Source organism: Rana temporaria, chromosome 11, assembly GCF_905171775.1.
Source record: "Rana temporaria chromosome 11, aRanTem1.1, whole genome shotgun sequence".
NCBI lineage: Eukaryota > Metazoa > Chordata > Amphibia > Anura > Ranidae > Rana > Rana temporaria.
Genome location: NC_053499.1, coordinates 156,877,045 through 156,893,491, shown reverse-complemented (window position 1 = coordinate 156,893,491; position 16,447 = coordinate 156,877,045). Strand labels below are relative to the sequence as shown.

Genomic DNA, 16,447 nt, shown 5'->3' with positions numbered 1-16,447 from the left:
GGAAACCCTATTTTCCATCCATCTTGTGGAACGGATCGGATGAAAACGGACTCTGCGGTCCGTCTTCATCTGATCTGATCCCCCATAGAGGAGAGCGTCACTCTGACGGGTCGGTCCCTACACAGTGTGCAGAGACCGACTTGTCATCTGCCCGCTCAGCGGGGATTGAGGGAGCGATCACTGCTGAGCAAAGAGGAGCCCGTACACCAGGGATCCTCAAACTACGGCCCTCCAGCTGTTGCGGAACTACACATCCCATGAGGCATTGTAAAACTCTGACATTCACAGACATGACTAGGCATGATGGGAATTGTAGTTCCTGAACAACTGGAGGGCCGTAGTTTGAAGACCCATGCCGTACACGGACATGTCAGTGTAAAAGGGCCCTTACACTTCCTGCTCTCTTCCCCTCATCTTCTCAAAAAAAAGAAAAAAGAAAGGCATATTTCTACGAGTAAAGGAAAAGTAAGGTGCTTTGATGTCTCTGGCAATCAACAAAACCGATTTAGGAATTTTTTCTTTCTAACCCGCACTAGGAGATCAGAACTAGAATGTAATTATTTGCTGCCGACAACACACAGGCCTAGGGAGATGAATTTCACAACATATACTAACCACCCAATAGGAAATGTAGCTTTGAAATAGTTATGAGTGATGAGACCCAGAGGCAGGGGAATCTCTCCATCTTTCCTTTTCATCCTGTGAGTGACACAGCCCAGGAACAGAGGTTTGCTCCGTAATGGTTCTGTCAAGGATTTGATCTATGTCAGCCAGACGGGCAGAGCAAAAAAATCAATAATGAAACTGTAAATCAAATCCGTGTCTATACACAGAATGTTCATTTGAGTTCTCCGTGTATCATTAACATTATAAAACCGGGTGACAAACCCAAAGCACACGGGAACCCACCGGAATCCCACTTCTTGCATGTCTGCATCACACCTGTGGCCACACAAAATGGCTGCTGCTTGTAGGCTTCCCATAATGCAGAGGAGTATCAAGAAAGGAATTTACATCTCTAATGATCTGCCCCCCTCTAAACCGTAAATAATAATAAAAAAAAACTCTAAAAATGTACCACTTCCTGTATGCCTTCTCTAATCAGACCAGGATAACCAGGGCAGATCCGCTCTGATCACCGTGGTCAAAGTGCCTCCCTCAGTGATAGGTTGTCCCTTCTGCTCTCCTCTCCCCCCCTTCCTCCCTGTCAGCGCCCTCTCTGTCTGTCTCTGCTCAGCCCCCCCCGCTGCTATTATTAAAAAAAAAATAAACCTATAAGTGTCACTGTGCTAAGCAATTTTTGACTTGCGGGCGCTTTACAGCTTTAAGATGGGGATTCCGCGAAGGAGAGGAGCGGTCACGTGATCTCCCCGGCTGACGGAGCTGGAAACTGGCCGCGAGTCATGTGACTGACCTGAAGACTAACTAAAACGAAACATTGGTATTTACAACATTCGTTTAAAAAAATGCTTAACTCAGTGTGCTATGCCAGCCTCTAATCGAGGGGCTGGCATAAACGTTAACAAATGGGTTCACAAACCCTTTAAGACTAGCCATCTCCCCTTTTTCAAAAGCCCAAAAGTAATTGGACAATTTAATCAAAAGCTGTTTCATGGCCTGGTGTGGGCTACTTCTTCATTATTTCTTCATCAATTAAGGAGGTAAAGGGTCCGGAGTTGATTCTAAGTGTGGTATTTGCATTTGGAATCTACTGCTGTGAACCTACATCATGCGTTCAAAAGTAGCTGTCCATGCAAGTGAAACAAGGCCATTGTAAGGCTTCAAAAATGAAACAAATCCATCAGAGAGATAGCAGCAACATTGGGAGTGGCCAAATCAACCGTTTGGTTATTCTGAGGAAGAACGCACTGGTGAGCTCAGCAACATAAAAAGGCCTGGACGTCCACGGTGGAGCATAACCCAGACGGTCATGATTAGAGCCTGCTCTTTGTCCCATGATGTACGATAGGCTGTCTCTGCTTCACAACCCCAGCTGAACAAATATATTTAACCCTCTCACAGTCTAACCATTCTCTAAGAAATACAGCCCTAAAAAAGGCGGAGGCAATCCCTCCAAAACGTGTTGGCTCTACTTATATACTTTTATCTTTAATAAACGGAAAAAAAAACACAAACCGGTAAGGATGTGGAGCTCTCTTCCACAATCATTGGTGTCGGCAGTATGGATAGTTTTAAAAGACTCTTAGTGAAAACAATGTACGGGGATATGGGAAATTATTTTCTACGCGCACACACACAAACACAGGTTGAACTGAATGGACCGTTTTCTTCATTCAACCTTACCAACCATGTAACCCAGGTGCTACCTGCAGTAACTCCCCCTTTGTTGTTACCAGAAAGGTAGCAGCCCTAGACCCCAACGGAGTCCATCACCTACCACCTACAATTGAGATAGTCCAGCGTGGTCTCTGTAAAATGAGTGGGAGAGAGAAGAGACATTTTTCTAACACGTGTCATGCGATATGTCAGAACTCTCCTTCGTCCCAGGCGTACTTCGTTCCCAATATACAGACTCAGGTTTTCCTTATAATACAATGTTTATTCTTCCAAAGACAGGACAGCAAGACCGTCAATGCTTACATATTACAGCTGGTAAAACATCATGGTAGGATAATACTTCAGAAAGTTACAGAAGGGGGAAATAGATGTCATGATGGTACATCACTCTGCTGGGAAAGGTCCCTTCCAGCAGATTGGGCCTTCCTACCCACATCTTCTCTGTAGGGTCGTGACCCTAAGGCTTCCTAGCTAACTACCCACACCACATGGATACTTATACAGGTTTAAAAGCCAAGCTAAGCATAATTCACAATTAGATTGGCTCCATGGATGGTTGGTGATAAACATAACACCCACTTGTGTATTTTTAAGTAACACATCTCCACCCACTGTCTTGACGTAGGACTTCAAGAATAGATGTAGACTACAACAGGTGTAGTGTCGTCCTGTAACTGACCTTGTCTGTCCTCAAAGGCTACCATGTTTAAACCAATGATTCAGAAACATTTATCACATAATAAAATATTAATACATTTTAAATCTAACAGTCTCCTACCCAAACATGATGTACGAAAAAAATGGCGAAACGCGTGATACAAAAGATAAATATTGAGCTCATTAACAGGTTACTGACCCGACACGGATCTTCAACATGCCGCTGAACAACTCTGGAGTGTTGGAGATAATCCAGCCAATATGGATGACCAGTTCTTGCTGCAGGACGGCCTCCCGCTCATCGTAGGGGTTACACTTGCTGTAAATAATGTCCTTTATCACTCCGGGGGACAGCGGGTTGGAGATGACAGCTTCCTCGTGACCGAAGACCCCTAGAGTTACCTGGGAAAACAACACATCCGTCAAGTGCTCTGGTAAAGACTCCTGAGCCTACAAATCCTACAGCATCATGCACATCTGACTCTACGCAAGGGGCACATGCAAAACACTATTCACCACAGCAAGCAAATCAGTCCACCACTTTTATTCAGGAATGTTTCAGTCTGAAATATATTTCTTCTTTGCATAACAGCTGCAAGTAATCATATAGTCACATAAACAGCCTTGTTAGAAACCAAGTGCTCCACACAGCGCATTCCCAGCAAAGGCAAAGTAATGGATTAGTTTGTTAGCTGAACTACGAAAAGATAGAGCCAATTACTTGTGTGAGAAGTCACAATGTCAATACAGTTCTACCTGAGAGTCCCCTAACAACTACTGTGTGGAGACCGCTATTGTGCAGCCCGAATTAGAACTGTACAGAAATCGCAGTCTCGGAAATTGCTTAGCTTTGTAAACACCGGCAGACAAAGACTAAAATCTGGAGGCAAAAAACTGCAGTCAGCTTCTAAAAAAAATGAACTGTGCGTTGTCCCTGGTAACCAGTCTTTCCATTTAACTTCTAATCTGCACTGGAAGACTGACAATCTAACTGCTTATTGTGCTTTTAGAAACCCACAGACATTAGATAAACAGCATGCAAAACTACAAGTCCCATGAGGCATTGCGAGGCTGACAGTTACAAGGCAGAGGCATGATGGGATTTGTAGTTCCGCAACAGCTGGAGGGCCGCCAGTTTGAGACCCCCTGCTCTAGACCACAGGTGTCAAACTGGTGGCCCTCCAGCTGCTGCCAAACTACAAGTCCCATGAGGCACTGCACAGCTGACAGTTACAAGCATGACTCCCACAGCCAGAGGCATGATGGGACTTGTAGTTTCACAACAGCTGGAGGGCCGCCAGTTTGACACCAACCCCCCTGCTCTAGACGGAGAGGGATGGATCCCCTTCACTCTGTTCTGTGGGCGGCAGGGAGTAAACAGACTCCACTGTCCGTTTACACCCGTCTGCCCTCCGGTCAGCCTAGACCATGGGTCTTCAAACTATGGCCCTCCAGTTGTTCAGGAACTACAATTCCCATCATGCCTAGTCATGTCTGTGAATGTCAGAGGTTTACAATGCCTCATGGGATGTGTAGTTCCACAACAGCTGGAGCGCCGTAGTATGAGGATCCCTGGCCTAGACAGTAGGGGACGAAACCCCTTGCATTTTATTTTAGTGTACCTGATCAGATTAGAGGTAGGTGGGTGGGTGTAAATGGGCACAAGTCTGTTTACGCCCGTTGGTTCATAGGGGTGAAAGAAGGGTTGAAAAACTGAGAGGTGGACCTGATTAGGCTTACCCATATAAGCTTTCACACGAAGGGTCCAATCAGGTCCACTTCTCCTTTTTTCACCCTTCCATTCAACCCTATGGACAGAGGACACAAGTCCATTTACACCCGCCTACCTCCAATCCGATCTGCTAAAATAAAATCCCCCTTCCTTCTAGGCTGATCGGAAGGGCAGTCGGGTGTAAACGGACAGCGGAGTTTGTTTACTCCCGGTGTCCCGGCGAGAAATGCCCCCTCCCATCGGAAAATGCCCGGCCGGAACTGCGCAGAACGGAGCCTCAGCAGAGCTGAGTTTACGATCAGCTGTTGCCTCATGTGGCCGAGGCATGTTCATGTAGGAGAGGGGTGGATATTTACATGAAGGGCAGTGCTGGGGGCGGAATTTTTGTCGATGGCCTAAGAAATCTGCAAAATAAATCTTTATCTGATATAGAAAAAGCTGCCCTTCAATTGACGAAACACGCCAGGCAAGCATTCAAAATGATTAGCAGATAAAGATTGTTTTTTACAGATTTATTTTCCCATCGATAAAAATTCCTCCCCCAGCACTGCCCATCATTAAAAAAATCTGACCCCCTCAAGTAAATATCCGCCCCTTACCTACACGAACGTGACTCGGCCACGTGAGACAACAGCAGATCGTTAACTCAGCGGTTCTGCTGCTCCGTGTGACACATGCGCAGTTCCACCCGGGGTCTATTCGATACCCGGGCACTTCTCGAAAGAACACCGGCCACCAACATAGAGCGGGATCTGTCCGTGTCTGCTCTGTAGAAACTGAACAGACATGGGATGTGTCATCCGCCTGCTCTGCTCCACTCAGCAGAGGATCAGCGGACAGATCCCATGCTAATATTGAACAGGGCCCGACCCGAGTTAATGGGGCTTTATTCCATTTACATTCAATCAAGTCACAATCAGATCAAAATCTGAAAGGTTCATATAAAACATCTGTATGATGCCCTTTCACCTTCTTTAGTTTCTAATTATTATGAAATTGTTTAGGAAAACTATTAAGTCTACAAAAGAACAAAAAAAGGCAGTTGGTGCCTGAAGCAACCAAATAGGTATCTGATTTTAATTCAGCCTCCGCACTACAAAAATGAGATATGACTGGCCGCTACAGGCCACGCCTCCCCATAGGGCACCACCCCGGAGGAGATGAAAATTGATATATATATATATATAAAAAAAAAAGTGAGCTGTTCACTTACCTGCTTACCCTGAACTAAAGCGTTAGTTATAGATGGGGCAAGGCTGTCCACTATTTTACCTAACAGACTGGCAGCGAGACGCACAACAGACCTGGAAACAGAAAACAAAGCAGTGCCACTCCGGGTGCAATGTGTCCACATTTAACAACGTGTCTCCGATCAGCTGCTGTACTTACCACAAGCAACCACCTCTTCTGCATGGGTGAAAGCAACTAACATTTAAAGTGGAAACAGCAGCATAACAACAAATTATGTGACAAATATGTGACTTATACAGGAGGTGTGTTATTGGCCAGATCACCAGGTGAAAACAGAGGGGGGAAAAGCCTAAGAAAACAAATGCAGCCACATCTATTGATTGGTAAGCTGCAATATATTACATTTTTGGTTTTATGCTGCTTTAAAAGAGAGGTATGGGAATGTATTTTTTTTTTTTTAAATCATACTTACCTAGGTAAATGCAGCATCTGTCCCCCGCCGGCTCTAACACTAAGGCCCCGTACACATGGTCGAACATGTCCGCGGACCAGTTTCCGTGGACATGTCCGACCGTGTGTACGGCCTAGCCGACAGGTTTCCAGAGGACAAAAGTTTCTTAGCATGCTAAGAAACTTGTCCGCTGGAAACATGTCCGTCGGACATGTCCGATGGTTAGTACACCTAATCGGACATGTCCGCTGGTTATGACGTGTAACCAGCGTCCCGAAATCCCGCGCATGCTTCGAATTGATTTGACGCATGCGTAGAAGCATTGCACTTCCGTGTTTGAGAACGTCGGTGTCTTCTACGTCACCGCGTTCTCTGTCCGCGGGGATTTTGGTCTGATGGTGTGTACACACATCAGACCAAAAGCTCCCAGGAGACATGTCCGATGAAAACGGTCCGCGTGTACGGGGCCTGAGAACCGAACAATCAAACACCGTTGATCGCTCGCTTCTCACAGCTCTGTAAACAGAGAGCTGGTCACTTTCACAAACAGAACCAACTGCACTCTTGTAATCCACAGGAGAAGTACAGCCCAACAAGATTTGGCTGTACTTCTTTCGGTTGGAAATATGTCCTAAAAAGGACCACAGTTGCTTTAGCCATCAAAGCCAGTGTTGTGGCAGCCATGTCGATGTCATTTAAAGCGGAGTTCCACCCAAAAATGTAATTTTTTTGGGGGGCGGGGGAGCGGAAACCCTCTTTTTAGAGGGTTCCAGCTCCCACTTCCTCCCGGGGCACCACGGAAGGAAGGAAGTGCACCTCTCCCCCCCTCCCTCTCGGGAATCATCTGGGAAACGTCACAGGTGCCAGATGATTGCCCGGCCAATCACGGCGCGCAGTGTGGCTCGCGCATTCGCAGTGCGTGACCGGCACAGTCACGATGCCGGAGTTGCAGAGAGGAGGGCGAGACGTGCGGGGCTTCGTACGCCAGCATCACTGGGACAGGTGAGTGTCCGATTAATAAAAGTCAGCAGCTATACCTTTTGTAGCCGCTGACTTTTATACTGGTGGAACTCCGTTTTAAGTTCTAAAAAAAAAAAGAAGATTTAAAGCAATTACCTTAGGAAAAAGTTTACAAGATTAAAAAAAAAAAAGAAAAAAAAAAATACAAGCTAGCGGCCACGTGGCCTTTGCATGGAGGGATTCCACTTTACATTCTAAACGTCCCCCAGCTAGTTCATATTGTGTGAAAACATTTACCATCACAACGTGACACCATGAAATAGAGAATAATCCATTCCAGTCTCCTACAGACCTTCTGCCGTCTGGCAACAATTATCTTGCTATGAGGACTGCAATATTAAAATGATCAGTCATAGCAACACAATACAGAAGGCAATTAACACAGATTTGTGGACACTGTAAATGAGGGAAGATGGAGGTGAATGTACAGCCACCGATTTTAACACGGCAGGGGGCTGCATGGATGACACCGGCTGTCCTCGGCTTCTGCTGAGGAACTACAGGCTACAGCAGGTCACAAACACATTTCTATTTCTTTCAGGAATTCAAGTGTATGTATACCCAGAACTTTTTTTTTTTTTCATTTTTTAAAATCAAGTAGAGAAGGGTTTACCTTGAAAGTTTATTATTTGGTCTTTTGTGTCCCGTTGGGAGAGATTTCCCTTCACGTTCTGTCCTAAAGATGCTCTCATGGGGGAACCCCATGTATGGGGGCACTCCTGATGTAAAGGGGGACTATGACAGGAACATCTGATGCAAGGGGGGCACTCTGATGGCGCCACCTGATGCAAGGGGGGCACTCTGATGGCGCCACCTGATGCAAGGGGGGCACTCTGATGGCGCCACCTGATGCAAGGGGGGCACTCTGATGGCGCCACCTGATGCAAGGGGGGCACTCTGATGGCGCCACCTGATGCAAGGGGGGCACTCTGATGGCGCCACCTGATGCAAGGGGGGCACTCTGATGGCGCCACCTGATGCAAGGGGGGCACTCTGATGGCGCCACCTGATGCAAGGGGGGCACTCTGATGGCGCCACCTGATGCAAGGGGGGCACTCTGATGGCGCCACCTGATGCAAGGGGGGCACTCTGATGGCGCCACCTGATGCAAGGGGGGCACTCTGATGGCGCCACCTGATGCAAGGGGGCACTCTGATGGCGCCACCTGATGCAAGGGGGGCACTCTGATGGCGCCACCTGATGCAAGGGGGGCACTCTGATGGCGCCACCTGATGCAAGGGGGGCACTCTGATGGCGCCACCTGATGCAAGGGGGGCACTCTGATGGCGCCACCTGATGCAAGGGGGGCACTCTGATGGCGCCACCTGATGCAAGGGGGGCACTCTGATGGCGCCACCTGATGCAAGGGGGGCACTCTGATGGCGCCACCTGATGCAAGGGGGGCACTCTGATGGCGCCACCTGATGCAAGGGGGGCACTCTGATGGCACCAACTGATGCAAGGGGGGCACTCTGATGGCACCAACTGATGCAAGGGGGGCACTCTGATGGCACCAACTGATGCAAGGGGGGCACTCTGATGGCACCACCTGCTGCAAGGGGGGCACTCTGATGGCACCACCTGATGCAAGGGGGGCACTCTGATGGCACCACCTGATGCAAGGGGGGCACTCTGATGGCACCACCTGATGCAAGGGGGGCAATCTGATGGCACCAACTGATGCAAGGGGGGCACTCTGATGGCACCATCTGATGCAAGGGGGGCACTCTGATGGCACCATCTGATGCAAGGGGGGCACTCTGATGGGGGAACCTGGTATATTTTTTAATAGACATACTACGACTACAATCGAGTTTTAGCATAAACTTGAGATTCGGACCTTGGCTGGAAGAAAATGTTGGTAACTGGACCTCCTTGAATTTTAATTCATTACTCCTCATCAAATGCATTGCTTAGGCAAATCACAAGGGTAACATCATTTTTCAAAGGACCCATGATGTGATTCTTCATGTCTCCTCCCTTTAGGCCCTTATCAGCCGAACCCGATTGGACCCTCCATTCTCCTCTATGGAGTGCCAGATGTAAATGGACGAGCTGTGCCAATGTCCAAACCACTTGTGCAGAGCAGGCACAGACTTGTCATCCGGCTGCTCCGAAGTGGAAGAGGCCCTACTCTTCAGCTCTATCTGTTGCCATATAGCACATGATGAAATTATAAGCAGGCACACAGCATAATATATAAGCCTCTTTGCAAAATGTCCTCATTATCCATAACTCAGCCAATTAGCAGTCAGCGTGATGAATAGCGGGAACATGCGGGAGCTCCAAGACAACCTTAATGAAATATATTACTGCTGAAAAAATAAAAAGAGAAAATGGCCATCTCGTCATTTTTTTTTCCTGTCCACCGGGGTCAGCAGATTTGAGCTCTGTTTTGTGCCAGTTACTAAATTGGACATATGATGTTATTTTTATGCTGAATTTGCGGTACCATTCTAGGCTGTTGCTTGGCTGCACCCAAAGAGACTGTACAATTCATGTAATGAAGATAATCAGCGTTATGGGCCCTGTTCTCACACAGTTACTGTGTTTAATATATATGTCACCCAGATACTAATAGCTGATAATGGGGCTTTTAATCCCGCCAGTGCTGGTGGGTAATGGTCCACCGCTAGATAGAATACATTTCTGGCTGTACTGGAAGCTTGCAAACGGGCGCTAATAGCTAGACGTGACATTATAGACGGGAACTTCAGAAGCAGCAAATTATCTGTACACTGGGGTCATGACAGTCTGCGAGACGCTGTGTATGCTAAAGTTTAACCGACTTTATTTATGTCATGGTTTTATGTGTGAAGGTTGTCTGCTTAAAGTGAACCTGTGCTTCAAGTGACATGTATACTTAACCCCTTGACCTCCGGAAAGGTTTTACCCCCTTCATGGCCAAGGCATTTTCAACTATTCAGCACTGCGCTACTTTAACTGGTAATTGCGCGGTCATGCAACGCTGTACCCAAATAAAATGTATATCTTTTTATTTTATTTAGTAGAGCTTCCTTTTGGTGGCATTTGATCACCACTGTGTTTATTTTTTATTATATAAACAAAAAAATATTGAATTTTTTATATATATATATATATATATATATATATATATATATATATATATATATTCTGCTTTCTGTTATAAAACATATCCAATAAAATCAAATTTCTTCATAAATGAAGGCCAAAAAGTAATCTACTACATGTCTTTGGTAAAAAAAACAAAAAAAAAACCACTCTACCGTTTTTACCGGCGTATAAAATGCACTTGTTCCCCCGTAAAGAAACACAAAGGCAATTTTTTTTCTTTAATAACAAACATGTTGTACTCACCTCCACTGTGCAGCTCATTTTGCACAGAGTGACCCCGAACCTGGTCTTCTGGGGTCCCTCGGCGGCTGTCTCGGCTCCTACCCGCAAGAACTATCCACGTCATGGGAGCTCTCCCACATGGTGGTTAGTTCTTGCGGGCACGCTCCTGTGATACAGCTGGCGGCTATGTCCGATCACTGTATCACTCGGTCCCGCCCCCCTGGCGCGCCACGTAATTGGATGTGATTGACAGCAGCGTGAGCCAATGGCTGCACTGCTTTCAAACAACCAATGAATGAGCCGAGAAGCCAGCGTGTTCACAGCATGAGACTTTCGAGGGGTCGGGTAAGTAAACGGGGGCTGGGGGGGGTTCGCTAATCCTCGGATGTTTTTTCACCTTAATGCATAGAAGTGGAGCTCCACCCAAAAAAGGAACTTCTGCTTTTTGGAACCCTCCCCCCCTCCGGTGTCACATTTGACACCTTTCAGAGGGGAGGGGGGTGCAGATACCTGTATAAAACAGGTATTTGCACCACTTCGGGTATTGTCAGACCCCCCCCCCCCACCGCTGTCTTCTGGGAAACAGGAGAGAGCGGGACCAGTGATGGCGCGCCGCGCACTCACGCATTCGCAGTAGGGAACCGGGCAGAAAGGCTTCACTTCCTGATTCCCTCGCCGAGCATGGTGGCGGCAGCATCAGAGGACCGAGCAATTTCTCGCCTCCGTCTGCCGACTTTGCGGGCGTGCTGGACACGTAAGTGTTCATTTTTTTAAAAGTCAGCAGCTGCAGTATTTGTAGCTGCTGGCTTTAACCACTTGAGACCCGCGCTATTGACAAAAGACGTCAACAGCGCGGCTCTCAGGTGCCAACTGGACGTCTTTGGACGTCTTTTTAAAAGCATTACCCGCGCGCACCTCTGGGGGGCGCGCAGCGGGTAAACGCTGTGCCGCCGCATCGCTGGGGAGCCGATGCGTGTACCTGGCGGCCGCGATGTCCGCCGGGTACACGCGATTGTCGGTGACACAGCCGGTAACAACAGGGACGTGGAGCTCTGTGTGTAAAACACAGAGCTCCACGTGCTGTTAGAGGAGAGGAGACCGATCTGTGTCTCTTGTACATAGAGACACATCATCGGTCACCTCCCCCAGTCACCCCCTCCCCCCACACAGTTAGAACACACCCAGGCTACACATTTAACCCCTTCCTCACCCCCTAGTGTTAACCCCTTCACTGCCAGTCACATTTATACAGTAATTAGTGCATTTTTATAGCACTGGTCGCTGTATAAATGTGAATGGTCCCAAATTTGTGTCGAAAGTGTCCGATACGTCCGTCGCAATATCGCAGTCCCAATAAAAATCGCAGATCGCCGCCATTACTAGTAAAAAAAATAATAATAAAAAAAAATCATAATTCTGTAGGCGCTATAACTTTTGCGCAGACCAGTCGCTTATTGCGATTTTTTTTTATTTTTTTACAAAAATACGTCGAAAAATACGTATCGGCCTTAACTGAGAAAAAAAAATAGTTTAAAAAAAAAAAAATGGGATATTTATTATAGCAACAAGTAAAAAAAATATATATATTTTTTAAATTGTCGCTCTTTTTTTGTTTATAGCGCAAAAAATAAAAAACGCAGAGGTGATCAAATACCACCAAAAGAAAGCTCTATTTGTGGGGAAAAAAGGACGTCAATTTTGTTTGGGAGCCACGTCGCACGACTGCGCAAATGTCGGTTAAAGCAACGCAGTGCCGGAAGCTGAAATTTCGCCTGGGCACGAAGGGGGTTTATGTGCCCAGTAAGCAAGTGGTTAAAAAAAGGTGAAAAAAAGGTGAAAAAACATGTATCTTTACAACCCCTTTAAAATCGGGGGAAAATCATGTGCGATATAGGGCTGCCTCGGAGGGAACGAGCGTCGCCGAAATAGACAGAGCCGGATCATTAAATGATTGTATGTTCTTGTTCTGTACTTTGATACTCAGGGTCATTTTATTTTCTATATGCCTCTTACTTGACCTTGACGAATGACCTTGCTTGTATTACAACCGTTCAATAAAGACCAATTGAAAGATAAATAGAACAACATAATGCAAATTCAACATGCAGCTGTGCATTCAATATAAGAAATTCTTAAAAGCCACAAACTGACATGCTGTTTTTTTTTTTTTTGAAAAGCCTATGGCGTGTGAACACACCCAAAAAAACTCCACCCGGTGCAGAAAAAATGTGCACACACATAAAGAGTGTTCACAAAAACGTGCAGACGGGTGCAACGTCAAGTGTTCCTCCTGTGAAGAGGGACCCAAACCCTGATCCCCCGGGGCGTTAGGCTCCAGACGGGGACTGAGGTACTGTGGTCCGAGCAACCGAAGCCGACACTGACCCAACTTCCTCGGAGGGACTGCCGAAACAGAACCCTCCCAGTACTAGGTGGGGCTCCCCCGAAGGGAGACCCCATGAGAGCAGGCGAACTAAGCCAGAAGGCCATGTCCACCCACTCCCAAGACGTTCAGGGCTGGCCCGAGGACCGGCACCCTAGTAATCTCACAGTGAACAAAACGTGCACAAACAAAAATAAGACAAAAACGTGACAAACATAGGCTTAAATTAAATAAAGTGGGGGAAAGGGATAGTGAAGAGGAGAGTGAAGAAGTGGTCATTGTGGTGTACAATGACCAGGCCCTCCGGCCAGGAATAAAAAAATTCCTCCGGTCCTAGCCAAAAGGCCCGGCCCAGGAGGCAGGTGCTAAAAAAAGCGTGTATCATATATAGCCTGACTCGGTTTGTGAGTGTTGTCTCGCAAAACGATCAGGATTTAAGCCACAACGGTGGGCAGTTCCGCATTGGGATTGAGGTGGGGTGGTCACCGGAGCCGAGCAGAGATGATTGGAGCCATTCGGAAATACTTCGCTCCCGAGCCTTTCTGAGTTTAGCCTAAAGCCCCATACACACTATCAGTTTTCCTGCTGGTTTTCTCTTCAGGTTTACCAAAACCATGTAGTACAAGGACCTGCCTGATTGCATTCAAATTGAACCGCTTAAGGTTTGACCTCCTATTAGATGGTTTTGGTAAACCTGAAGAGAAAACCATCAGGAAAACTGATAGTGTGTATGGGGCTTAAAGCGGGAGTTCACCCATTTATTTGTTTTTTGACCTTTTCCCCTTAGATTCCTGCTCGTTTTGTCTAGGGGAATCGGCTATTTGTTTTAAAATATGAGCTGTACTTACCGTTTTCGAGATGCATCTTCTTCCGTCGCTTCCGGGTATGGGTCTTCGGGAGCGGGCGTTCCTTCTTGATTGACAGCCTTCCGAGAGGCTTCCGACGGTCGCATCCATCGCGTCACTCGTAGCCGAAAGAAGCCGAACGTTGGTGCGGCTCTATACTGCGCCTGCGCACCGACGTTCGGCTTCTTTCGGAAAATCGTGACGCGATGGATGCGACCGTCGGAAGCCTCTCGGAAGACTGTCAATCAAAATAGGAACGCCCAGTCCCGCAGCCCATACCCGGAAGCGACGGAGAAGATGCATCTCGTAAACGGTAAGTACGGCTCATATTTTAAAACAACTAGCCGATTCCCCTAGACAAAACGAGCATCCATCCAGGGGGAAATAGTCATATATACGGGTGAACCTCCGCTTTCAAGAGTCCCTGAGCCTTTCCAAGTATTTCCGAGGCTCTCTGGTGCCCTCCCCACCTCTGGCCACATGCGGTATTGCATGCCATTGAAGTCAATGCGGAACAAAATTATTTTTGTTTCCATTGACTTTTAGGGAAAACTCGCTTTGATATGCGAGTGCTTTGGATTACGAGTGTTCTCCTGGAACGGATTATCCTCGTAATCTGAGGTTCCACTGCATTACTGTAATCACAAATTTTGAGTTGTCCCCAGAAAAGTAACAGAGGGGAAATCTTCCAATGGGGACACTAGTTCTGGTGATCTGGGGGTCCCCAAGGAATTCACTTAATTTGCATGCATTTCCTCTCACTTCCTGTTTGGCTGAGACAGGAAGTGAAGGGAAATCTCCACAATGGGATACAGATGGCATAAATAAACCTTACAGGGGTAAGGTTACGCTATCCAAAAAGAAAGAACATTTTTTTTTGCCTATAATTCTACTTTAAGTCTGTGATCTGCAAGACTCCCTAATCCTTTGCTATTGTTCAGTCACCCTATTATACGCCATATGCTGTATGTGCCATGCATATTTTCAGCAGCCAAGTCCATAACATTACATATAGACCCTCATGCTGCCACTTGTTCGTTATGTACACAGTTTAGCTCTTCTGTCTGGCTGATCAGCATTGACATATAAGATGTGATTTGGGTGTCCTTATTATAGTGAGGCCCACGTTAATGTCAGTTCTATAAAAGGCACTTTGGGCCAGATTCACAAAAGGGATACGCAGGCATATCTCCTGATACGCCGTCGTATCCCTGTTTCTATCTATGCGGCTGATTCATAGAATCAGTTACGCATAGATATCCCTAAGATCCGACATGTGTAATTGTTTTACACTGTCGGATCTTAGGATGCAATACCGCGGCCGCCGCTGGGGGCATTTCTCGTCGCAATCCAGCGTCGGGTATGCAAATTAGCACTTACGGAGATCCACAAAGCTTTTTCCCTTCGCTAAGTCGCCGTAAGTGTTAGTTTGCCGTCGCAAAGATAGGGTACCTTTTACAAAGTGTAAAGTTGGTACACCATGTAAAAGTGTACCCGTCTTTCCCGCGTCGCTGTCAAATTTTTTTAAAACATTTTTTTTTTCCCGACGCAACTTTTTTTTTACCCGTCGCGATTCACAAAACCTTGGCGCATCGTAACTTCGCGCAAAGCACGTCGGGAAAATCGCGTCGGGAGCATGCGCAGTACGTTGCGCCGGACTGATTTAGGATACACCGCCGCAAATTTCCAGGTAAGTGCTTTGTGGATCGGGCACTAACTTGGGCAATTTGCGGCGGTGTAACTTAAATCAGAAAAGTTACGTTGCGCCCGCTGGCTGTGAATCTGGCCCAATGATCCTCTAGGAGGCGACTCAAACTCAATTTTTAGCTGATGAAACAAAGACCTCGGGGACACAGGAAGAAGACAAGACCGGCACGAAATGCTGCCATGAAAGGGACAAGGTTGTTACTTTTGTAAGTGCGCCTGGTTAGTTCACGGGCTGTTACATTGAAAACGTGCGGAAAGCGCAAAGCAAAGGGTTGTCCGTGTAAAAGCCGGCAAGACAAGCGGCTTTTTACCTGCTTCCCGTGTACCAGCAACGTAGTGATGTGTGGCGCTATAGAGGAGGCTATCTTCTGTGTGAATGCCGCCGTGTATCGAACCAGAAACCTGTGTGTACAACCAGCAGGAGAGAGAGAGTCACTACGAGAGGCAAACAGGGGACTTCGAGTCCTACTACCTACTGCACGGCCGATTGGTGGGGCGATTCCTGGACACAGCGTTTCATCCTTGGGGAAATATCCAACAGAGTTTCTGATCTAGAGATCTGAGTTTATTACATTACTTCCTACTACGACCTTGGGGGCAAATTAGGATTAGGTTATTTAAGAGACAAAGTCTCTGACCATCACTTGTACCACGTCTGCAGTCTCTGACCATCACTTGTAGCACGTCTGCAGTCTCTGACCATCACTTGTAGCACGTCTGCAGTCTCTGACCATCACTTGTAGCACGTCTGCAGTCCCTGACCATTTCTTGTGTTATGTCCGCAGTCTCTTAACAACTCCTATCCTGTGGTGTGTCTGCTACCTCTGACACTGAATACTATTGTG

At 47.0% G+C, this 16,447-nt stretch overlaps 1 protein-coding gene across 3 annotated transcripts in view; it reads right to left on the bottom strand.

Annotated features, from left to right (window-relative positions):
- PHKB (phosphorylase kinase regulatory subunit beta) overlaps positions 1 to 16,447 on the bottom strand; it is a 237,979-nt gene that overhangs the window by 13,424 nt on the left and 208,108 nt on the right. For 2 of the 3 annotated variants that reach the window (XM_040329504.1, XM_040329506.1), the window contains 2 exons: positions 5,901 to 5,991; positions 3,155 to 3,357 (listed from right to left, as the gene is read on the bottom strand). In XM_040329504.1, the coding sequence (XP_040185438.1) occupies positions 3,155 to 3,357; positions 5,901 to 5,991 (294 nt within the window). Of the gene's footprint in view, positions 1 to 3,154; positions 3,358 to 5,900; positions 5,992 to 15,913; positions 16,005 to 16,447 lie in introns of all 3 variants that reach the window. The other variant, XM_040329505.1, reaches the window with a different exon arrangement.